The 26,273-nt window shown below is 45.4% G+C and overlaps 1 protein-coding gene across 1 annotated transcript in view; it reads left to right on the top strand.

Moving 5' to 3' along the window:
• The window catches only part of LOC119648962 (lachesin), a 220,066-nt gene that overhangs the window by 136,811 nt on the left and 56,982 nt on the right, over window positions 1-26,273 (top strand). The window contains exon 3 of the mRNA XM_038050882.1: window positions 6,091-6,197. Within this exon, the coding sequence (XP_037906810.1) occupies window positions 6,091-6,197 (107 nt within the window). The remainder of the gene's footprint in view (window positions 1-6,090; window positions 6,198-26,273) is intronic.

The raw sequence follows: 26,273 nt of genomic DNA, 5'->3' as shown, positions 1-26,273 counted from the left end.
TAGTTTGCCGCCAGGGGAATCGCCATCCGCTAGCGGCACACGAAAGTGGCTGCTGGTCACGTCGCTGAAGAGTTTCCCAGTTCGTGGCTCGACGGCTGACTGTTACCGTTTACCTTTCTCCAGAGGTCGCTTAGCTTCCAAGCTCTTGCCCACTCTCCTCCGCCTGTGTAATTGTGCGATCTCGTCTTGAGATCGATTACGTTTGAGAATGGTGGACTTTACCTTCTGCTCGTCTGGCAGGCGTTTGTTGTACCGAAGTCCTTTTCATCCCGCAATTCGACAGTATAAGCCTTCTTATTCTTAACAATCCTGCTGGGAATATGTATGGACTTTTGGTACTAGCTTTTGAGCAGAACTCCAGTGGACTTTCGCTTCTTAGTCCATTTCCGGGGAACGACGGACTTGTCGGTTCCTTTTGACAAATGCCCCGATGTCGGCGGTTTAAGGTTATGTCTGGTCCAAGATGGAAACCACCAGTCGATCTGCCGCCTCGCTCTGGGTCTCTGCGGTTGGTTTCAGTACAGCAGTGCTACGAATGCACCGGTTGTACTGCCCTCGTCGGCTACTGTCTCCTGACTCGATGTCAACAGCACGTCTACCGATGACGCGCCTGGCATCACAACCTCTTCTTCTCTCTTCGGTTAGTTAATTTATATCATATTTTTGTAAATTATCTGTGCCCTGATCCCACGAATAGTCAGAAAAGAATGTCCACCCTGTCTAGCCCGGCCACCAAGGGTCATATTTGAAACTTAAGGTGCCCAATGTATTAAGAGTTTGTATACTAAAGACCAGACCGGCAGATCAACTTACCCCTAACACATGACCAGCAGGCAAACAGATCCTCGTCAGTTGGATGAGCCTACTTCAGTCCGCTCCTACACTCTCTTGGCCCGTTCGAAGACGGTTCCCAGCGGCCACCGCGCAGAGGCTCGAGGACTTACCGAATTATGCAACTTTAACTTGAAGTATAATTAGACCAGGCCGCCCATTGATAATGATGATGATGAAAAAGACCCTCCCCCGTTCTCAAAACCCATCGGTACTTGGTTTTCGATGCCGTATACCGTAATCTACTTCCCTGCGGCCATTTTTGCCTACAGGCAGAGAGGGTGTAAAATTGTGCCCATGAACACTCCAGACGCCTAACTATTTACTGCTTGCTGTATATTTGCTTGTCAACCGTACTTTATTCGGCCCTGGTCTATTTTACATTTTTCACTCTTAAACATTAAATGGCCTTGGGGGTGTCGACCTCCACCATCGTTTGTCGCGAAGGTGAAATCGGCAGTTTCGAAACCGCGTCTTTGAGCAGGCGCAGCATGTTGAAGTCACTTAACCCTGCTATGATATCCGGCACAGGGTCAGAGGAGAGTTGCAGATTCTCCTCGTACACCAACCCCGCGGGGCTAGCCGTAAATTCCTTTCGGTGAGCAGTGCAGAGGGCGAGAAGGACGAAAGGCGACGGATCGTCGCCATCAACGCAGCCTTTAGTATCTCATGCTAGCGTTTCAGTATCCCATTGGACTGCAGATGGTATACAGTAGTCCTTTGAGGTTTGGAACACAAGGACTTGCCTAACTCCGAGAAAAAAGTACACTCAAACTGCATTCCCCGGACCGCGATGATTGCGGTTGGTACACCAAAGCGCAGAATCCAGTCTCGGCAGAAGGCCTCGGCACATGATTGTGCCATAATGTTAGTCAGAGGTATTGCTTCAGGCCACCGTGTAAACCTGTCGATGATTGTAAGGCAACACTTGTACCCACGCGGGTTTCGCAAAGAGCCAGTGATGTCGATAAGGATGGTCTGGAAGCACTTGGTGGCCTACTTCCTTTCTTACATGCTTGCTGAGTATGTCCTGACCAAGATTTTACGTCCTTGTTCATGGACGACCAGCAGTATTTTCCAATGACTAATCGGTTCGTCGTCCTGATACCTGGATGTGCAAAATCGAGTACTGAGTGAAATAATTTCCTGCGAAAATCGGCCAGAATAAATGGCCTAGGTCCTTTGGAGTCTCGCAGAGTAAGTAGAAGTTTGATCCGAAGATAGGAAACTCCTTGAACTTATATTTGAAGTTTGCCCTCAGCCCCTGAAGCTGTACGTCGTCTTTCTGCGCCTCGGCCATTACCGTATAATCGACCGTGGCAGGGACTGTGACCTCCAAGATTCGAGACAAAGCGTTTGAAAAGGCGTTGTCTTTTCTAGACACGTGGTGGATATTAGAAGCAAACTGGCGGATGAAGCTCAGCTGCCCAAATTGGCAAGGAGACGCTTTATCAGGCTTTTGGTTAAGCGTGAATGTAAGGGGCTTGTTGGCCGTGAACACAGTGAATGGCCTGCTCTCAAGGTGACGGATCTATTAGAGAGGTACGCGGCGAGTAGCTCACGATCGTAGGTCCAGTAGTTACGTTGAGCTGGGTTGAGTTGTTTCAAAAAAAAGTTCAACGGTTGCTAGGTTTTATTCACCCGTTGCTGAAGAGCGGCGCCTACGGCTGTGTCTAAGGCATCGACGAACATTGATAGGAGTGCATCGGACCGAGAAAAATACCGCACGGATGCATTAACAAGCTGTTGTTCGACTGTATCAAATGCCTGGATAGCCTCAGCAGACCACGCAACCTCCCGCGAATCTTTGGTTTTGGACCCAGACAAGTAAGCGTTGAGGATTGATGAGCGGCCTTGGGCAGGCAATGACGATAGAAATTTAAGATGCCCAAGAACCTTTCGCAGATCCTTCACCGTTGTTGGTACTGAAAAACTCTTAATCGCCTGAACTTTGTCTGGGTCAGGTTGAATTTCGTCAGGGGTAATCAAGTGGCCGGGAATTTTCATCCGCTTCTGTAGGAATCTACATTTTTCAACGTTTAGAACGAGTCCGGCTTGAAGGAGATGTTGAAAACTCTTGAGTGCATTTTTCAACATCTTCTTTCCAAATGCTCAGCTTCGGAAGAAGAAGCGACCAAAACGCTACCCATGAAGATGAAACAAAAGTTTAATTTTCGCAGGACAGAGTGGATGAATCTCTGGAATGTCTGCGCAGCGTTGCAGAAGCCGAAACTGTATTCGAAGAGTCCGAAAAATGTGCACATAGCCGTTTTCGGGATGTCTTCGGAAGCGGAAGGGATTTGATGGTACGCCTTGGCTAGATCCGAGGTTGTGAAAATACGGCAGTTTGCAAGTGATTGCGCTAACTCATGCATGAGTGGAATAGGATACTGGTCGGGAATTGTCTGACAGTTAAGACGCTTGTAATCTCTGCATGATCTCCATTCGCCGTTCAACACTATTGAAAGGTCTGCACCTTTTCATTAAATAATCGAGCCCCTTTCTTGCAACAGCTAGCTTCTGCGGTGAAAGAGGACGCACCTTTGAGAAAATTGGCGAGCCGGTAGTGTTGGTGTGGTGCTGCAAATCGTTCTTAACCGGCTGGGAAAAACTACTTTCAGTAGTGAAGTTGCTGTATTTTCTGAGAAAGGCACGAATACGATGGTCGGAAACGTCTTCGAAAATAATAGCGAAAGTGTCGTTTGCACAAGTGGGGGTAGAAATTCTCCCTGACAACATTAAAGAGGTTGCGGGGTCTACTACTGACATGTTCTGCAGATCCACCAACAGCGACACAGGAAGACTTCGCGTAAAATGAGGGTGCTAATGTCCGCCAAAACGAATTGTCACATTCGGCGTAGTCCATTACTCACGGCGCGTGGTACTGCCGCACCCAGCGAGCCTAGCTTTTCGTTGCAACAAAAATGCATCCAGTGGGATATTTAGTGTCTTGAGCTCAGACTTGACGGTAGTATCTGCAAATCGTCCAGGCCGATGAGGATCCTGGCGTTTTCGGAAAGCAGACCTTGACCGTGACTGCGATTGAGATCAACCTCCCAAACGCACCCCTCCCCTACTACCTACTCACCGTAAACTTCGAGACTGCATCCGCCAGTGCAGTTACCGTTTCACTGAAGTAGTTAACCTCCCGAGGTGTGTCTTTAGGTACTTCTGCCACGACGGGGCGTGCGTATACCTAATGGACTTTATCGGCCGTAGCGGACAAACCTTCAACGATCCCGAGTCCGCGCAAGCCATGATGTCGCAGGTGCTCTCCAGGACTCACTGCAACCCGAAGGACTTCAACAGCTCTAACTGATAGTGACGATCAAAGCGAAAACAAGAAAAGGATGCTAACTATTTAGCCAATTAATGATGGTCCTGTTGACCGACCGCAATGACTCGTAGGCAATCCCTGCTGCAGTATTGACTTGCCTAGAACAGAGAAATTTAAACGCCTTTGATCCATTCTTTGCGTCAATGGTGAGCTTCGGCATGAAATTTCTTCATGTGGTGTCCATCCCAATAAACCACCTTCATCGAACACTTCGGATCCAAAATCTTGAACAGCACCGTTCGATCTCTTGCCCTCTAGAGTTCCGAGTGCTAGGTAACCACCAAAAATAATGAACCCCGACTTGCAATTACAGAAGCAAAGATTTTGAGTTAGATGGATGCAGATGAAGCGTCTTAGACCGCTCGGTCATGCAAGTAAACGTATACATGTACGACTTATAAGTCGATGAAAATCGGTCTAAAAGCTGACCAGAAGCTACCCAACTCCGCCCGGACCAGTCTTACGACCGAGAAAGGTGGAGGACCTTATTCAGACGGGCCGATCCCACTACCGGACAGGACACAGGCTTCAGAAGAAGAAAAGTAAAAACCCTTTTCCTATCAGAACCCAAAAATAAGTTACCCTTATCCCTTTTGATAATGTATGAGTCGCAGGACTCTCTAAATCAGTTCCAGCACCACAAATAATTACTTCATTCCTCAATTGGCAATGATGTATTAATATTTCGCTCGCCATTATGAATAAGTAAAATCTGCACAAACATTTCCGCATTCAAATTCAATTTGACGCTAGATGGGATGCCTTCATATTCGCTATTCCCAGGCAAATATTCCGACCCTAGGCAATTATCAAGCCTGCAACCTCTCCCACTCCTGAAAGCATCATAAACTAAATTTGTGAAATAAGTAATTATTTGCACTACACCCCGTCCTGCATCGCACTCATCTAGTCAACTGAGTTTTGATTACATTCCTGATATACTTCCATGCTAATGGTGAATTCAATTTTGCCTTTCTTCACTGGCTATTTTTGTCCTTCGTATCTGCAAACGACCGACAAAGTTTAACTTCTCCTAACGGTGCGGTCAACATTCTCAAAACAGCAACTCGTTGGCATATTTCCAAATCAAGGATACGGCGTGCTTTCTCCTTGCTCCTGCTGTCGCTGGTGTGGGGAGTGTTTAAGGACAATTAGGAGTTATGTGAAGCCATAAGGAATCCCAGAGAAGAAAATGAAAAAAAAAAGAAGGAAAAAGTACGAATGAAAAATCTTCAGGGAAGGACTGTTCTCAAGCGTAACATAGACTAGGCGAGATGTTATGCAGTGGAAGCAGCTGCAATTCAAGCAAGCCTCGCAAGGAGACGTTACAACTCATTACTTCTGCCTCAATTAGACTAAGAAAGAAGGGAAATATGAATTTCGCGTTCCAATTAGTTTCTTAATAGAGTCGCCGAATCCAGTGCACATTTTTAGTGCTTGAGAGGTCCTTGTTGAGATAGTTTGCAGATGAATGTCTTCATATAATGCTTAGAAATCAAAATATTCAAGGAATTGCGCTGGTTGGAACGAATGACACCTAAAACTGAAATTGAAAAGTAGATCATCTCGAGAAGCACACGAGGTTCCTTGGGTTCAATATAAGAATGAAGGATTGCCATGCTTCTTATCGATACAGACGTAAACCTTTTACGACTTCCACTTTTAATTTGCTCCAGACACACTTTCGGGTATCTTAATTTAGGCATTCACTTCCATATGATAATTGAAAAGCCCCGAACAACATGTCTATCGGCAAACAACAAATATGTCTCCCACACATCAGTTTCTACCAAGCGTGTTGTCTAAGTTCTACCAAAATTGGCTCCCTTGAGACTTCAAACAATTAATGCCCCTCATCCAACTACTCCTTGCAACCTCCTCAAATATTAATTCCAATTCTCTTATTGATTTTCCTTTTCCAGTTATGATGGATGAGCCCAGGTTTGCACAGCCTATTCCGAACGTAACAGTTGCAGTGGGACGTGACGCCAATTTGCCTTGTGTCGTTGAACATTTGGGATCCTACAAGGTAAGCTTTAATCAGTTTAGTAAATGTTTACTCATGTAATATAGAGAATGTACTCAGACACTTATACGATCCTGGAGAACCTTCAATGGGAAAATGCATTGTCCTGTCGCCACTATACCATCTGACACGACACGCAGGTATGTCCCACATGAAGGACCCTTATGCCGCCAATAGCATAATGTTACTGATAACATGCTATCCTTCGTATATCCTTGATGTTAGCTCCCATTCCATAAAATTCCTCTGTCAATAGCGATTTATCCGACTGGAACTTGATCCGAAATCGAATCCATGGAAGTGTGCACAGGATGGATACTGCTAGAGGAGATGTCCTTGGTCCGCTAATTCCCAGCACTCGATATCTCGTTGCATGTCCTTCTCAGGTTTCTCACGTCCGGTGTGTGACAGGCCTCCACGAATCCATTGATACAGCGCACCATCAAGCGGACATGTCAATGTTGTCATAATAAAACAAAAGTGGCCATGCATGTCACTTACACGCAAAATCATATGCAAACAATGCAATGCACATATCCATGATATACGCCAGGATTCTGACTGCAATGTACACTTTATGACTTGACTTCATCGTCCGTATTTCGATTACCCCGGACAACAGCTGCAGCATCATTGGAGCAGGATATAGGCGCCGATCAGAATGAAATACGGAAATTAAATCATGTAGTTTTCCTGTTGCAGTTTACGCTTCCTGGAATGCATAAATGTTAAAAATAAAAGCTTTCAGTTTTTATGGTGGCTTCTCTGAATAATGAACGAAAATATTTGAGTACTTTGTCGGAATGGTTTTGCATGTCCTTCGTATATATTACCTCGGGTTAAAGAAGGCAATGACCTTCATGTAAACTACTTAGCACTCAATGCAAACTGTCAAACTCACTTCAAAAAGGGTACTTCGTTTCCCCAATACTTAGGTTCAAAGTAGTGAAAACCTGGTCTTTGCAGTAAGTTCCCCGAAGGACCCCGAAGCTTTCTCCCTTATGGTGATTAGAAATTATATAAACTACACTTACGCGAATAGCTAGCTGTCCTATTAACCCCTATTACCAGTCGATTGTAGAGGAATACCACAACAAATGCCGGGAAATCCAGCAGAAGGTGAAACGTACCGTCTTCAAACCCTAAAGACCAGATCTAAAAACAAAGCGAAAGGAGCAAAAGGTGCAAGGATTCAGACGGGGTGTACAATGCGAACATCTTCACCGGCGCGGCCAGAGTCCTTTATGGATGGAACTGGCGGATGGTAGTTCAGCCTTTCGGAGAAGGTTGTCGAGCATCTTCTTTACAGGAAGGGATAACAAAAGAGATTCATCCCCTGCTTTGATTCATCCAAGGGGCACCATGCGTTCTACCTGATATCATATAAAGACCAATTCTCCAAGGATTTATTCCATTCGTATGTTGCTAAGATCATCGAAGACTGGTAGATTGTTGTCCCATACGACTAGTTTCCCGAGAGACCGGTTGTTTGCATTTGTTTGCCGAAGATTCGCATACATGGGGCCAAGCTCTTGGCGAGCCTTTGCACCTGCAAAGCCCCAGAATCCCCATGGATGGTAGGGTGATAATCAAAGAGGAGAAACCCCCGGTGAACAGCCAACCTTCATTAATTCGAACAAATGAAGAGTGCCTGGAGGGATGGCGAAAGGTGGACTAAAAAGTGCGGTTCGTTTTATTTAGGGTCATGAAAATCAGGGTTCAACGAGGAGTGACGATCGCCCTACCCAAGCAGATCATGGTAAGGGTAGAGCAGATAAATTTCCAGCCTTCTAAATGCACCTCAGTTAACCTGCTTGTTTTCCTCCAAGACGGTGGTATCGACGTCACATTAATGCTGGAGCCCTGAATTGGACGACCCAGAATTGCCAAAAGGCTTCCAAGTAAATATTACAATTTATTCTGAAGCACAAGGCACCCTAATAGGCACACACATGGAACATGTATTCTCACCAGAAAGCTCATGCCTGGATGCTTTTCTGTGGCCGGATCTGAGTTCCAGTGGCCTAATCAGGGTCAAACTGACAGGAACGGAAAACGTATACCTATATTGGGTGTATGAACTAATTCTACCCGTTTTTTTCGTTGAAATCAATGGAATATGATAGGCGGGAATTCATTGTCACCCCAAGGTAGGTGATTTCATTTACGGTTGGGATTGGGGTGTTGTGAATTTTGAGGGATAGGGTTGATCTGTCACTCCTTATTTTTGACGTAATCTTTGCGTTACTGTAGAATACGATAGTTTCGCATTTCTGTGGGTTTGGCGAGAGTTTCGAGTGGGTAAAGTAAGGGTAAAGCTCGTCAAAATAGAAATTCAGATGGGCTTCACCAGTAAAAGTGGAAAAGTAAAGGATTTGGGTTTGGGGTTGGTTTGGGTAATTCTACCGTGATCCCTGATGGACTTGAATACGGAGAAGAGAGGTGCTGTTGAAGTTGGACTTGGAATTTCCGCCCGTCAAGAAAGTTAAGAATTAGCTTGCTGAGGTGCAAATGGAAATGGAGGATTTCGGAAAGTTTATAAAGAAGTCCATATTGCCAGATGGAGTCGAAAGCCTTCTTTATGTCGAGGAGACAGGCTGTGACCGGCGTCTCCCGGTTGAGGACCAGGAGAACGTCCGATTTGAGCACGAGAAGTACATGCTCAACCGGGTGCTTGGGTCGACGAATTGAAAATCGGGGAGTGAATTATTTGGGTCACAGTGCTTGTCGATGATGGCTTTTAGGGTCCGCTTGAAGATATTGGCGGAGGATGATATAATCGAAATAGGGATTTAGAGGGTTCTGGTTCTTCTTGGGGATAGGAACTATCCGAACACTCTTCCAATCTGTTCAGTGGTTGATCATGGAGGACATGATGGGAGCAGTGCTGGGAATGCATTTCTTTAGGACGATAGAGAGGATTCTGTCAAGTCTAACCGATTTTTTACTTTTTGAAGTGGCAATGGATGTCATGACGTAGTTTGAACTGGCAAAGTGGATGATACTTTTGCGCTGACTTAGGTCGTCGAATGTTTGATTAAAGGGAGTTTTTGCGGGTTGAAGGATGTGGAAGGAAGGGAGGAAAAGGAGTTGGAGGATTTTTCCGCTTACCTCGTTGTCGAAATCTGGTTCACACAAGTGGAAGGTACAGTGGTGTGCTTGGAGGAAGTGGTCAGCGAGGACGTTCACCTTTTCTGTAAAGGGGATGTTTTGGGGTGGGATAGCGTTTTGTTGCACAGATTTACATAAACGCGAGCAGATTTTCCTGAGTTCCCAGTATGTACCGGGGTTCAATTCAGTGTTGGAAATGCGGTTGTGGAGATACTGGGTGTAGAGGATGAGGACTTTTTCGCGGTGGAAACTGTACTGCTGGATGGGAGTAGGTGGGGTTGAAATTTAGCTTTGAGGGCCATGTTGATGTGTTTCCAGTTTACGCGCTGGAAGCCAGGAACTGAGGGCGGGTGGAACAAAACACTCGGTTCGAGCGCTTGATAGCTAGGATTACGGCATCATAGTCGCTAGTGCCAGGGACTGTTTCGAGGAAGGGAAAAGTGCTTAGGTTGCGAATAACAGTTAGGTTAACGCTAATCAGAAAGTAATCTAGGTAGGAACGTTAGCAGCCTTTGTTGAAGGTTCGAAAGACCCGACTGAAATGGGCTAGATTGACGGTGGGATGGGAGGTTGTGAGGGAACGGTGCAGCTAGCCCCCGTTCTGGTTCGATCGTGCATCGAACCAGGACGGATGTGTGGTCTCCACCGATCATTAAGGACCATTGTTTTCCGGGAGGGAGGGGTTGAAAAGCGCATCGGGAGTTGATGCGGTGGAAATCGTGTGTTTCGTGGGATAGGTTAGGGTAGTAAACGGAGGCGACGAAGACGAAGGTTGATTGGGATCCGAAGTAGATGAGGATGGCTTCAATTGATTTAAAGGTGTTGGGAGGTGGGTGTATTTATGTGACTAGGAATTTTTCAGAGACGGAAATGGCCGTTTCACGGCTGGTATTGCGACCTTGAGGGTTGGCCGTTGGTCGGTCAGTCCGGAAGAGGTTGAAATTGGGAAAAGAAGGTTTGTATCTAGAGTTCAACCTAGTTTTACATAGGAGAACTACATGGGGTTTATGCTCGTCAAGAAATAGCTCGAACTCATGTCTGCTAGCTCGGTCGATGGTGGAGTTGATGTTCAACTCGATTATCTTAACGTCCATAAATGGATGTCAAGATACCGACCATTGAGTTGAACATCTGCAAGAATTCTTGCGATTTCCTGGCGAACTGAAGGAAGTCAGGATTGGAGATGCTAGTGGGGTGGTTTATACGGGTAGGTACATGGAGGGAGGTTCCGCTTCTTCCAGCGTCTGCGAAGGACACAGACGGAAGGGTTAAGGCGGAATTCGTTGTTAGGCAACCAGAGGGACAGGAGGCAGTTATGGGAAGACGGCGGATGGGAGGCGCACGTTTTTGTGCTTTTCTTCTTGTCACAACCTGGACAAACCCAGGGCATTTCCTGTAGTTTGCGGAGTAGTCGTTACCCTCGTAGTTAATGCACTTAGATGCCTGTTCAGTCGTTTTTCTGACGGCTACCACAAAACTCGCTCTCTGGACCTGGGAGGCAGTTTTTGACAGAATTGTAACTGCAAGATTTTGGTCCAGATTTAGGACCATCACAGTTGTACAATGCTAAGTAGCAACGGAGACGTCCGATGTAGTAGAAAAGAGTGCTTTCTACGAGCAATTAAACGCGGTTAAGGGGAGGCTTTTTAAAGGTGGCAATCTGATCATGATGGGTGATTGAACGGCAAGGTGAGGTCTGACAACACCTTCATTGGGCATGTGATGAGGAAACACGGGCAACCGCAACGGTCTGAGGCTCGTGGATTTCTGCAATTTCCGCCCCCTCGTCATTGGTGGCACATTGTTCCAGCACACGGCCTACCACAAGGTCATTTGGGTTTCAATTGAACTATGCCGTGCAAACTATCAGATCGACCACTTCGTAATCAGCAATAGTTTTTGAAGTCATCTCCTGGATGTGCGTAACAAGGGAGATGCTGACAGTGGCCTCGAAAGGGATTACCATCTGACGGTCGCTTAGGTTTACTTATGTGTTGCGCCCGCCACTTCTCGGAGGGTTGGGGAGCTACGATCCCCTAAGTTTAACAACAGCTATCTTGCTGATTGAACGGCTGATCTACTGACTAACGCGCCTGAAGATATCGATTAGCATTGGGTCATCAATAAAAATGCTCTTTTGTCGGGTGCTACACAGGTCGTTGACGATCAGGCCGACTGTGGAGTCGTGAAAGCGGATCAATGAATGGAAGGGGTTGAGGGCTCTACTGATCGCTACGAGTGATGGTGGGCGTGACGCACTCGAACACTTATACTGAGGGAAATCCCGAGAAGTTCAGCGTAGTGTACGCCATGAAAAAAGAGAATTGCTATTGCTCAGGTCAGGGAAGCGAAAGATGCCGCAGATCGCATCGAACTGTACACTGCATGATGAAGGAGCTTCTTCTTAACCGTATTACATCCGGTAAAGTACCCCCTCTTCTGGATGAAATGGCTAGTCACTGTAACATTCGGATACGGACTGTTTTTCCAAGCAGAAGATAAATAATTTCGGTAATCAATGAACTGAAACGGAGTAAACTCACTGGCCTTGCAGTCTACCTGAAAAATTATTTATTATTGCACCTGCAGTCACTTCAGATCCGCTACTTCCACTCGTACGAAAATCTTGGGAATCTCAAACCTTTCCCAGGGAATGGAAGAAAGGGATAATCGTTCCAAAATAGGGCAAATATTTTGAGTGTGGCAAATGGAGGGATGTTTGCGCGTTCCATGCAGTTCCGTGAAAAAGGAGTGTATCTGGAGTGCTCTACGTAAGAGGGCAAACCACAGAATCTAATAGTTATTGTCACGTGCTGCATCGCGGCAAAATCTCGGAGGATTTTCAGGTTCAAAGTGGAGAGAGCCAGACTTGCATCCTGTCAAAGATGTTATTTCTTCCTGTTATCGGAGAAATTGTTGATGCTGCCTTGTCCAGAGGACCTGGAAGAATTCAATGGACAATGATATCATTACTCAAACACCTGTACTACGCTGATGACGTCTGGATTTGGAAAGAGAAACAAGTAGAGTAGGACTGGAAATTGATACCAACAAAACCAAGTCCAAGTCAGTCTGTCGGGTCATCGCACTCTCCCTATCTGCATCAAAGGGCAGAGCATCGAAGGCGTCCACCAATTTTTATATCTAGGAAGCGTGGTTTCAGCCGGCCGATGCATTAACAACGCAAGTTCCGCTTTTGCTGCCCCGTCTAAAATCTGGAAGTGCAGTTATCTCAACACCAAGATCAAGACGAGACTGTCCTGTACTAGTGTTCTTTCTGTATTAATTTATGGGAGTAGTACTTGGAAATTGAATTCCACTGTTACTAAAAAGCTCCAAGGTTTCGTCGATACCCATCTGCATCGTATTATTGGCGTACGCTGACCTGACACTATCTCAAACGAGGAACTTGGTCGCCGTACAGACTTGGCATTCGTATGCGATATGATAGGAAGACGAAAGTGACAGTGGATTAAGGGGTGACGACAATTCTATTGCGGGCTATGCCCACAAGTGGGGGACGAGTGCGAGCGTCTCGGGAACTCATGGCGGGGAGCTGAGGCGCATTTCAGGTAATCACGAGCGATGGCGCACAGGTGTGCTTGACGCGCTTTACCCCACTAATGAGCGAAGGGCAACTATATATTGCACTCCTCCTCCGCGTCAGCCACTCTGAGCTAACGAGAGCCACTGCGTGACATAATGCGAAATATGCGAATACCTATTCAGTTGTCGCACTCAAAACGGATGTCTTTCTTCGGAATCTTAAATATCATCCCTTTCTTCCACCCATTAGGAGCAGGTTTTGGAATTCCAGTTGTCTAAAGTGTGTGTCCTTTGCGCAGGAAGAGAGCTTTCGTACCGTTGGACGACATCCGGGCGAGCATTCTTTTCCGCTACAAGCGGACGAACTAAAGACATGAGAACGACTATGAGAAAATGGTCCCTTTCAATGCCGATGTTCGTTAACTATTTTCCACAGACTCCTTCCTTTAATGGACTCTTTAAATATTTCGACGAATGGAGATGTCCTCCACCAAATACTCTGCATTAGAATCTTATAGATGTTTTGTGCTCATCTTACTAAAGCCCACTGTCTCATAATATGTTTATTGAAGTGGACCCACAGTAAATCTTCTCTACAAATCCTGCATCTCAAACGATCCTTTTCGAAAATGTTATGAAATTTTTTTTGGAGAAAAACTCCTTAAGAATTTCGTTGTTGATTTGCCATCTCTCCTCTGGCTCCAACTTATCTTCACAATTAAATAAGATTCAGTCTATGGGAATTTGCAATGTAAAATACTTGCATCATATTCAAAAAGGGCCTTCAAAATTCTTCCCGAAAAGTTTCGGAAGAATATGTATTCATGCGTTCAGATACTTTTTAAGAAGATGGTCCTGAAGTCTTTCTGTCTTGAAATTTCCATTCCTCAGATAACGAGCTTTTTATCGAACAATTGATACTTTTATCGAGCAGTTCTGCAGGCTGTTCATCGGTGCTGAATTGTGGGTGTCTAAGCCTGGGAAAATGCGTGTAATTTATGCAGATTGTACAATTTTCAAGAAATCCTAGTCTCAAGTGTTTCTGAAAGAGTCATAAGTAGATGCTTGCAATAAACGTCTAAACCTATCTCTGCTCATTAATCTACAAAATCCGGGCTTTTAAAAGCATATCATATTCAAAATTCCGCACAAATACCATGACTAATTAAAGGCAAGAATAATTTTATGCAAGAGTGCCTAAAAGGTCCATTCCTGAAAGCAAATCCTTGAAAAATCCGCTCGGTTCGAGAAGTTTCGGGCCCATCGTAAGTAATTTAAATTGCTTCCCTCAACCCTCTGCCAAGGCATAAAATGTTTCTGGTCATATTTTCGTCCTAATCGACAGCCTTCTTAGCAGCCCTTAACTGCGTATAGTTTATGCTTAATATTGTGTTCTAACTAACTTCTATGGTAATTTATTTCACTTGAACTACACTTATGTGGTATCCTTACGAGACCATCCAGGAAATTATAATTACATGCTCATTACCTGGGCTTTTGATGTCTACTCTGGCGTTTCGCCTGGCACAATCGGCTACCACTATGCCTACACAGTTCCCGTCTAGTTATGTAGTTACCGCCTCGGCAGGAAATGAGATTCTTCAACTGAATATGTCATCTAGATCTCATTATAATTACTCCTTCAGCATCATTAAAAGTTCTAGTGTAGGAGAGCAGTCCTGAATGGGTGAAAGGAGTGTATGTGCTTGGCTTTATTTTTGTGCCGTGGTGGGGGCTTTATGGCACTCGAGAAGGATGGTTTTTGGTGTGAATAAATTGCTTGGATAAATAATTGAATCTGGGAATCTGGATTGGGTTTAGTGGAACTAGCTCCCGAATGAAGAGCCAAAGGAGCAGACCATGAAGCATGCTCCAGTTGAGTAGTCCTGGGAGGGCTTTTCAAATAAAGTTGCGTGGAGGAGCGCAACAGTTTTTCAAGTGGGAACGAAAGGAGAAACGTGTTTTATGCAACTTCAGCTTTTGCTACAGAAATAGCAATTTTTTAATTAATATTTTCATTTTCAATCCAATTTATTCCTCTCATTTGATTTGATCTGACCTGATTACGAAATCTGAAAAGGATTAAACTTCTTCAACCTGTTCCAATCCCAAACAACTCAAACAGACCTCTAAGAGGCTGATGAAATAAATTAAAAAAACGTATTCAATTTAAAGGAGAGGACGAGCTTATTCACTTCTGAAAATTGATCCCTTTATACGGATTATTACTAATTATCTTATAAAAATGAAAATGAAATTGCATCGGTCATCAATCCTTTGGAGGATCAAAATCAATAGGTTTGGTGAACCCCTTACAAAAATTGCCTGCTTGCTTGCTGTACATGTGTGGATAGCCAATTACGGGTGAGCCGCTATCCTGACTCGAGTCCTTCTCTCAAAAAAAGAAAAAAACCATAATTTATTTCTAACAAGTCCTGAATGGAATCTGTCAGTCCTAAAAAAGGCGGACGGAACAAGAATTACGCCTGTGATCTTCGGTGGTCGAGCTAAGACTGGTCTGTGCTGTGTCGGTTTTGCTAGGGGTGCGGCGACGACGTAACGTTGTTCCGTCGTAAGGCAGCAACGTCACTCTAAGAAATTCCACTCGACACAAGCAGATGCTTGCACCGCGATGGTGGCGCCTGTCACGTATCCGGTTCAGACTCCACACATGTGACAATACGGAAGATATGTGGGGTCTGAAATCACAAGGCTCATAATAACCCTTGAGCTCACAAATGAAAATTTTCAAATTGTTCGGCTGGAGTTTGTGTTATATTTTTGACTCTAATAAAGTTTTTAGGAGCTTCACTAGATCCGGTTAAATAAAAAGACTTAGTTTTGGAATTAATATAAAAAGGAATGCCATTTAATATTCGCAACTTCGTTACAACTTCTAATACAATAAAGTATGCAATAACGACCCCAGCCGGTTGGCTGATCCAATTTCACTATTATTTTGCTAACGGAATAAGCGTCCCTGGTGAGAGTTTTTGGCACCTGAAGTGAGGTGCGCTTGAGTTGCTACATAGCTCCACCTCAAATGATGGAATCACTTGAGATTAGGAACGTCGCTTTTCGCTGCGCTGGCCCTCGGGATTTCGTTTGGTACACATGTCGGATGTACTGCGGACATGGGTTGAATGGACTCAAGATAGCAGGTACTGCCTCTGCTTGAGCTGGAATCAGAGGTTTTACCTGACTCGGTGATAAAGAGCTTGGTCTGTTGACTGGTGTCGCTGCCCTCGACGGGAATGAGGGCGTCTTCTCCGTAGGCTAAAACTTAAGCGCTAGTCGAGGAATTTGCATGTGGGTTTCTGTTGGCTGGAAAATCGTGGTTGGCTTTTCCACTCGAGTTTCTAGTTAATGGCTTAAGTGCAGTTGCGATTGCACTGGAAAATCTGCATCTGAAATTCGTGATGTGCGGGGCCTTAGTTCCAAAGGCCGTGTTGTTGGCTGACTATATTCCAACTGCGATATCGGATTGTCCACGCCGTATTCCAGGGCGGCTGGTTTCAGCCTTTTGGTAGAAATATTTACCAGCCACGTTGAACATTCCGGGCGAAATGCGGCGGATAATGCTGTGAGGTCCATTGAATGGCTTTTCCTACGATCTTTTTACGGTATCCACCCTAACGAAGACGTGTGTGAAGGACTTTAATTCCTAGGGAGAAATGGTGTTCAGTTGTTGCGGTGAGCGATGGTCGTTGGGCGAACCTGCCTGAGGTGCTGATGGATTATGCTGAGAAATAGGCTGGAATCACTGTCGACTTCCGAATCCAGGAACCTTTCCCCTGACAGCCGTAATGAGATGTCGAATAACAGCTCTGCTGATGACGAAAGTCTTATTTGACACTTGCCCGGAGGTCAAGGAGGATCATAGACCTCTACCCAGCTACGATTATATTCCAAGCACATGATAGCGGCCACCGTTCGATCGCGCCATTTGATGACGGATGATATAGGGATGTTCACGTCCGCTTGCATCCCAGTGTTTTCGCTAGGACAACGAAAAGTGACGATTTAAGCTGAGTGTCCTGATCCGTGCTTATAATCCTAGGCAGCAACGGAATACCCAAATTGGTCTGCCAATAGCCCATCTTGGCCATCTACTCAAAACCCTTTCCCGCTTGCTCCAATCGATCGGGCTTCAGATGTCGAGGTGTCTCTACAATGGAGGATTCCTTGGTAACAATGTGGTCTTGGACTTCATGTTGGCAATTGGTTTGAACAGGGTTCCTTATGTTGATGGTACGTTGAGTTGCCTGCCTCTGTAAAAACGGATCGATACTCCACGCAGGCCAAGAATCCATTGAGCCGCATCTCTTAACCACCACGCTGGCCATCGGCGACGAAAAACTTCCAGCATAATTCGCTTTAATCTTGCAACCGTGACTGGATGTCGAATGCCAGTCGGCTCAGCTATGAATAAGTGAGTCCAATCAGGGTAATAATCTTGGACGAGCGCAATGCTGACCACATTGCCTCCTACAGTGTACTGTAGTGTGCCGTTACGGTCTAGAATGAAGTGCCCTAACACACTTCAAGTCCCTGATCCAATATGGATTGTTGCGTCAACGATTATTATTATAATTCGCTACGCAGGCCAAGGCTAACTATGATCACTTGCTGGCCGTATATATTAATACCCGATCCGTTGGCGGCGAAAAGTTTTTAAGTTTGCGGATACTTCTCATAAGTCCGCGTCCGTATCTATTAAAAACTTCAGTCCGGCATGTTCGTCAAGGAGGTGGAGGCGACTTGGTTTGGCGGCGCTTCAATCCCCCGAATCTGCAAGCGACGTAACTAGGTTTCCGATAACTGGCCTCTGGAAACCTGAAAACAATGTTTTTCGGCACTTCCGTGCATATTCTCGGAATTTCTAGTGCAAATGGCACAAAGAATTGGAATATCATTCCCGACGTTTTTTGGAACCCACACGTTTACTCCAGCTGGTATCGCGATGGCTTCAAAACCGGTTCACACCCATTCGATCGAGACGACTATTTCTGCCAGCACCTTTCCCAAGCTTTCTTCCGCTGAACACCACAAGGAGGAGGATGCAACCACAGCGGACACTTGTAGCGGCTCTTAAACCTCTAAAATCTTATCGGCCATTTCCGCCAACCGTGACACATTCGTAGATTCTGGAATACTGAGGATGGCCCTGACGCTACCTGGTAGGCGTGGTAGCCACAACGTTTCGACGACGGCGCCGGTAACTTTGTTACCTGCTTCATCTTCATTCCGCGGAGAACTCTGACGGTTTTTGATTTCCGAGTAGCAAATCCGTAAGCAGCTCATGGAGTTCAACCTCCTTCGACATGGCATAAGCAATAATAATCCTGTTTTTGATTGTTCAATATCTGTAAGTGAGTGGTGGTGACTCAATGATGTCGGGCACTTGGCCTAGAACCTGCGGATCCAATTCGCTCACTAGTTTATCGAACTGGGCGTCTTCGTTCGTCATTCGGTGTGTGCGGAATTGCGCTTCCGCACGCGCAAACCACAGAGCTAGCCGCGCCTTCCGAAACAAGGGCAACCGCAAAGCAATCAGGCTGTTGATTTGGCCCTTTTGCTCTAGCTCCAATCACGACCATATTCTGTGAAAAAAAAATTAGGCCCCCGTTTCACACGTATCCGTTTGTCTGAACTGCTTAATGTCAGATTCTCTTCCCTCCCTTTCTTCCTTTGGGGGATTTTAACCTCCATATACTCCACTGGCCTAATCATCCTAGCCTTACAATTCTTTCCAACAACCTCTCCCATTCTTCCCTTCTACTTTCTTCCTTTATGAACACTCGCTCTGCCCTGAATTCCAATACCACCAAGAACTCCTTGGTGGGCCGTACTCTCGATCTCTTCGTTTCCAACTTCCCCGAGCGCCACCTCTCTCTATTTCCTTGCACATCCCCATCAAAATTGACGCTCACCAGCATCGAAGCCGCCCTTGCCCGCGATAACCTGAAACCCTTTTGGCCCCCCACTCGCTATTCTCGTAATCCCACCCAATCTCTCCCTTCTTCTCTTGCATGATTTCTCCCTCGGATACTCTAGCCTCTACACCTCTTCTAACTGCAGACTGCTCCGAATCTCTGACCATTCCTTTATTAATTAAATTAAATAAATACCCACATATGTTGTTGCATCGTACCGCTTTCCATGATATCTGATAACCTAACCTTCAGGGAGGCTTCGTGACAAGAGCAATTTCTGATAAGACCCACTGCAGAGTCGAGTCTGATTGCGCTCCTTGTATACGCAGAAAAGTTTAGTATACGACAAGATTGGTTCACTACTTCTAGTACCCAAAGAAAATCAGCAATTTTGTCAACGCCTGCTGAGCTAGTTATATATATGCGTTGATAGTCATTATTCTCACCAAGGTTGTTGTTGATTGAAGTTGGTTCGCCGGTGTTGTTCAAACTTAATAATAATAATAATAATAATAATCGTTGGCGCAACAATCCATATTGGATCAGGGCCTTGAAGTGTGTTAGAGCACTTCATTCAAGACCGTAACGGTACACTAGGAGGCAATGTGGTCAGCATTGCGCTCGCCCGAGATTATTACCCTGATTCCACTCAGGTACTCATTCACAGCTGAGTCGACTGGTATCCGACGTCAAATCACGATACAAATTCCACTGCCACCAGTGAGATTTGAACCGCGACCTTCCGTACGACAGCCTTGCGCTCTAACCACTCAGCTATCCGGACACAATTTTTTGCCTTTACATCATCTAATGTATGCAGCACAAAGATCAGCGTGGTTCCACCAATCCCCCTAAACCTTCAAGGTAAACGTAGAGGGTAGGTAACAGCGGCCGCCCCAATTACTGATGAAGTGCCCCGTTTGATGCCACAGAGTCCAAAGACCGTGATTGCTGTTATGAGAGCAAGGAGGCAAAGTCCAGCCGACTCACTTCTTCAGATCCAGCCCGTAGCATTCACGAATGAAAGCAGCCCTCTCACCCTGCAGCTAGAAATCTCTCTGAGGTCCCCAAAGAATGGTTTACCCAGTGTCCATAACCTGGCTGTGGGTAATCGCAAAGCGAGCGCCTGTAGGTTTCCCCCTCTCCTCCGCAGCTTCGACAATGCCAATTGCAGGATATGCCGAACCTGGTGGCATGGTGATCAATGGGCTAGTGCCCCGTACAAGCCACCGTAATCCTTGCACCGCGTCTGACACAGGAGTTCTTGTGAAGGGATTTGGTTATAAGCGGGTCAAATCCCCTTTGACCTGGCGCAGGCGGTCATCCTTCACCATTCGAGGTCCGCGGCTGCTATGTAGTTCGAGTAGATTCCGCTCCTGACAGTCGCCAGTGAAAGTTGGGAGACCGTATGACCCGGCTACGCAGTGTGCTTTCGAGAAAACTTCCGACACCGACTCCACGGACCATCTTTGATGCTTCGATGAAGAATACTATGTCATAGCTTTGCAACACACCGCTGTTCACTCTGCCCTAGTAAGCAAATCCACAGCAAACAACTTCGCTTTCTGCTCGTCTGCCAGGCGTTTGCTTTTATATCCTTCAACAATCACCTGGTAGTGCCTCTTGAGTACGATTACAGTGGGACTCTGCTTCTAAGCTGGCTTTCGGTGACCGACATTCTCGTCAGACCTTTGCTTTTGTGCGATGCCCCAACGGCGACGGTTTCCAGTTAGGAGTACTATAGCTGGTACTCGCCACATCCTGGTGGAAACCACTAGTCCATCTGCCATCTCGCTCCGGGTTGCAGTTGGTTTAAGCATAGCGGTGCTACCTCTGCCACTGACTGTACTATGCTCGACGGCTACTGTCTCCCGGCTGAATCACAGCAGCTCCTCCTCCGATGATACGCCCGGGATCACTACCTCTTCTTCTATCGTCTATTTTTTTTTGTTTTTTATTCATGTCCATGTCCATTTTGCCAATATAGTCCCACAAGAAGTCGGGGAAGAATGCCCACCTGGTCAGCCTTACCACCAAGATATGGGTCTTATTTTAATCCGAAAATGTGCAAAGTATTCAGAGTTCGCATACTAAAGACCAAGCTCCTCATTGGCCCCGCAACTCTCGGGGTATGCTGTTTCACCTTGGCTTGGTATCCTGTTAGTACATTATGTATCTAGTGCAAAGTGGACGATCCCCGGGCTGTTGTTTGGATTCTTGGGCCGTCCGAAGACGGTTTTTAGCGGCCAAATTTCGTGTGTCGTCTTGCCGAATTATCCAACCTTAACTTGAATCATAATCAGGTAAACAATGATTCTATCTTCATGGCTTAATCCTGCGTTTATAAGCAACAAGGCTACCTGCATATTGCTTCAAATTGAGCCTTACTAGTGAGTCCTCACAAATTTTAAAAAAGCTTCTAGCTGAAGTCTCAACAGTTCTCAAAAATTGTACCAAGGAATGACCCAATCAACATTTACTTCTTCAACGATTCCCGATAGGTTTCCCAAGGGTTTAGATCATGGGCTTCTAAGGTGTAGCGACGCATGCTGTCGAGTCTATCAAATTGGAAATAAGCCCTTTTCTCCTGGTGGAAACAACCCCAAAAAGGAAAATATAATGATACGTAAGTTCTTCTTCCTTCAAAAAATACACCGCATACCGGTATAAAGCCCCCATGTGCAAGGATTTACTCTTGGTATTTCTTGGTCTCTCCTAGTCTCCTTTAAATATTTTACAAAACCATCAACCCTTGTGGTAAACAGTTTAAGAATTTAAAGTAGAAAGTGTATTAACAGCAAAGAATTCGAATAACTCGCCTGTATAATCCCCAAGCCCGTGCCATGTAAACCTTTCCCAGAGGGAGCCAATATTAAGAACAAGAAATAGCACTTCTGCCACATTCCTGGCACAACTTCACTTATTTCGGTGTCCCAGGACATTCACCACATTTTAAAGGTGCAAGCGTAATGAAGTTAAAGCTCGACTGAAAGTTAAGGAAAACCCTTAAGAAGACGAAATAAAAGTACACACTGAGTCGATGCTGATGAAAAAGTTTGACTTTTCTGTAGGCGAAATCCTTTAACTCAACTCCATTAATGTCGGCATATGATATACCTCATCCGGGATATTACTCTTCAGCCTCAAGGAGGTGAATAAATTTCCTAATGCGTACTTACACATAACGGCCCAAACCGAGAGCATAATGTACCTATGGCCTTCAAAATTGATTCCAGGACGCCCGAAGCCCAAATGGAAGGCTGGCCGCAACACGATGTAAATATAGCTCCCCCCATTTCTCGCCCTTACTGTCGTTAGAAGATAATTTAATTCTGAAATATTACCTGCCCGAGTAATGGAAACTTAACGTAATTATGTTGATGTACCTTCAACAAAATTTTTATGCTTATTTAATGCCTAAAATATGATTCCAATGCTAAGTGGAGAAGATTTTTGGGGCTTTTAAGTGTACTTTTTCCAGAGCTCATGTTTAAGGGATGAATTTCAACGAAATAATGTTAAGAAGAAAATGAAAATGAGTGGAATATTTGGAAAATGGCTACGACAATCCACATTGATATAAAAGGGATACTCAATTTCTCGAATTTTTAAGGTGAGGAGACCATTTCTAGAAAAAAATTGAATATCAAGGTCAGACTTCAGAATATGTCAAGAAATTGTGATGATAAGGGGATGGTCCTGAACTTGAAACCTCTAACCGCAAACAATTTCCTAGACCTGAATTGTTTGTGGCAAGAAGTTTGTGATATGATGTATGTGCTGAAGCTGAATGTTTGGGGGTTGGGTATACTCAATAAAACGTGAGTAGAGAGAGAGTCCTTCCATTAACAAGTGAAAAACGGGACTCATTTCATAAAAAGAGAGGAAAGGAAAGAAAAAAGGCAAACCTAATGACCTAATTTGCTAAACTTATTTGTGACACTTTTATAATTAATTGGTTCCAGAGCCTAACAAGCTTATCTTCTTTCCTCCCTTTGATATATATATGGTTGCTCTTCACCCCTTGATGGGGTACAGTACGTCAATCATTCCTACGCGCCATCGTTCGCAGTTTCCTGAAATGTCCTTCAGCTCCCCCATGACTTTCCGAGACACTTGCGCTTCTCCTCCATTGTTCTGCGCCAACTGTCCTTGAGCCAACCCACTCGTCAGCCATCTCGGGAAAGTGGATTCCACTGGCTGATATAGCCTGCAATGCATTTGTCGTCCCTCCTTAATATGTGACCTATCTACTGCACTTCCGTTCTACGATCACAACGCGTACCAGTGACAGACCAGTGCTCCGACTTAATTATTCGTGTGAGATTGTGTCAGCCAGGCATACTTCGGTCATAGGACGCAGACAGGTATTGACGAAAGTTACGCTCATATTGCAACACAGAAGGACCCTAACACTGAACAGTCTCAACTTGATTCTGGTGTTGAGATGGCTGCTTTTTAATACTTTAACCAAGGCAGCGAAAGCGGATCCAGCGACATTCGGTTCGGTGCCACCGTCGGCAGAAACCACGATTCCTAGATATACAAATTCATCGACACCTTCTATGCTCTGGCTATTGATGCAGATAGACAGATTGCGATGAACCATCAGACAGTGCAACTCTACTTGCCTCTCTTTCCATATCCAGAGCCATTTGGTCAAATTCCAGGACCCGGTAAGAGAGCAAACAGATGACATCAACGTATTCGAACTGTTTGAGGAAAGATGTCTTCGTCCATTGAATTCATCCACACTCTCCGGACAAGGCAGCATGAAGAACGTCACCGATAACAAGAAGAAATAATATCAGTGACAAGGTGCAGTCGTGGTTGACTACGCTTTGAACCTTGTAATCCTTCGAGATTTTTCCTCGGTTTAGCACGTGACATTTCGCTCGATCATATATCCCTTTGACAATAGTTATTAGTTTCTTCGGAATGTCCTTCCCGCTTAGAGCACTCCCGATACACTCCCTGTTCATGCTATCCAAGGATTTCTCAAAATCGATGAAGAGCAAGTGAAGCGAAGATCTAAACTGCGCGCAGGAAGATCCGGATCGGAAACCTGCCTGTTCTCTGTCGATCAAGCTTTCGTTATGTTCTTTGATGGGTTCAGGATTAGCTAAGCTATTATCTTTGCCACAGCAGATGGCACGTAGATACACCCCTCCAAATGTCAGCCTCAAAACGGGTTCGCTTCTTTGGAATCTTGATGTTCATCACCTTCTTCCACTCTCTGGAAAAGGTCTCGGATTCCCGAGATTTCCGTACGAGCGGGAGCAGCAAATATGTTGTAACGATGATGAGGGGATGGTAGCGATAAATAACACTAATGGTAGACCGTCGAAACGAGAGACTTTACTCCATTTGAATGCACTGATCGCCGAAGTGATTTCTATTCGGCTTAGAAAAACAGCCCATATCCGCATGTTACGACGACTAGCCATTTCATCCACAAGAGGAGGAACCTTGCTGGATATAATACAGTTAAAAACCATGGTAAAGTATTCTTTCCACTTCTTCAGTTGTTCAGCATCGTGAAAGACAAGGCAACTGTCGACGTCCTTGATAGGACCATCTGAATTGTTGTGACCACATGCAAGCTCTTTCATGATGCGATACACATTTCTGAAATCACTGCAATCTGCGGCACCTTCCGCTTCGCTGACCTTCTCTTTTTTCACGACGTACAGTACGCTGAACTTCTCGGGATTTCCCTCGGTGTCGGAGTTTCAGTACGTCACACCCGCCATCAGTTCAATAGGGTCTTCAACTCCTTCTGTTCATCGATCCGCTTCCACGATTCCGAAGTCAGCGAGATCTTACGACGCCTGTTTGGGACGTGGTCGACGATCTGTGCAGCACCCGAGAAAAGAGCACTTATGATAGCGCCCAATGCCCATCCATATTCCCAGGCGGGTTACTCAGTATATTTTCCCTCCGATTAGCAAGATAAGTCTTCCACTGTCGACCGACTGCTGGGTCATACAGGTGGTCGATATTGAACTCGGGGGTCCCATTTTCCCAACCCTGCGAGAAGTGGGGGACGAAACACACAAGCGAACATAAGCGAGCCCTTTCGAGTCCGATGTCAGCGCATCCCTTGTCAGGCATATACAGGAAAGAACTGCTAAATCTACTTCTGATCGGGAAGTGGTCAATTTGATGGTTCGTATGGTATCGGTCAAATAAAGCCCAACTGACCTTATGGAAACCTCTCTGTTCGAAGAATATGCCATCAAAGACGAGAGAGTGAAAGTTCCAGAAATCGACGAGCCTCCACCATTATTGTTACGATCGCTGCGACCGTGTTTCCCCATCATTTGTCGGAACAACATGTTGTCAGAGCCCACTTTGACGTTCAGATCACCCATCATGATCTCGATGTCACCTTTAGGAAGCCTTCTCTGAACTGCGTACACTTGCTCTTACAAGGCTTCACTCACTACTAGCTCGACAGTCTCCGTTTATGCATAACATTGTACAATTGTCATCCTCCTTAACCTAGACGGGAATCTTCCAGTCACAAGTCTGTCAAAAACTGGCTCCCAGGTCACAAGAGCGCGCTTTGCGATATCCGTCATAAAAAACGCGACATCGGATTAGCGTCTGCTATCATTTTGCTTTGCAAAGTACAAAAGCACATTGCCGCCAGAGGTAGAGGAGTACGTCCTACTCCATTTAGGCCCATAATATGCTGCTTACATTCTTGAAATTCCTGCTCAAGTAGGAGAGAGCGAGCATTCTAAAGACCTTCGCTACCGTTGTCGCAAAGCGAGCGCACATTCCAGAAACGAATCATGCGCCGTTTTCGGTAGCTAAAGGTAGTAGCCGTAGAGTCAGCCCCTATCCGAGGCGTTGTTGACGTTTCGATAGCAATAGAATTTCAAAATTTAAATTTGCAATTTGCTGACCCACAAATTTCTGTTTTTTGAAGCGTCTCTTACTACGAGGAAGGACGGATTTGAGTGTATTCTTATGCCTGACCCCTTCCACCCCCAAACTTTGCCGAATGAAAGCTCACTTCTCGTTTTTATTTGAGTGGTAGACTCCTGGTTCGTCTTCTGGTTCGTCCTAGTTTTCTCATCGTTTCAAGATAATTTCATATATTTTACCAAGCAGATGTACTGGCATCTGAAAGTCAGAAATCAGAATCAGTCCCTCCCATAATCCTTCCAAGGCTCTGTGCCCCCACATTCATTGCTTTCCCATAGATTTAAAGGGCTTGGCTTATGAGTTGCTCTCATTCCAGTGCTCTGAATATATTTATCTAGAAGCTGGAAATTGAGGGATGGGCCTATTAACGGCAGCATGTTTCTACATTCCCTGGCAGTCAAAGGATAGTGTAGGTAGGTCCCCGGGCGAAACGAGGATTGGTACCCACTATGAAGCATAAAACCTGGGAAACGCCTGCTGAACCAACACCAACAGGTCTACTACCAAACCCTACCTCCATCTCCACGTGGTGATCGCTGGAAGTTAAAGA

This window comes from Hermetia illucens, chromosome 2, assembly GCF_905115235.1.
Source record: "Hermetia illucens chromosome 2, iHerIll2.2.curated.20191125, whole genome shotgun sequence".
NCBI classification, from domain to species: domain Eukaryota; kingdom Metazoa; phylum Arthropoda; class Insecta; order Diptera; family Stratiomyidae; genus Hermetia; species Hermetia illucens.
Note: the sequence above shows the minus strand (reverse complement) of the source record. Positions and strands in the feature narration are given on the sequence as shown.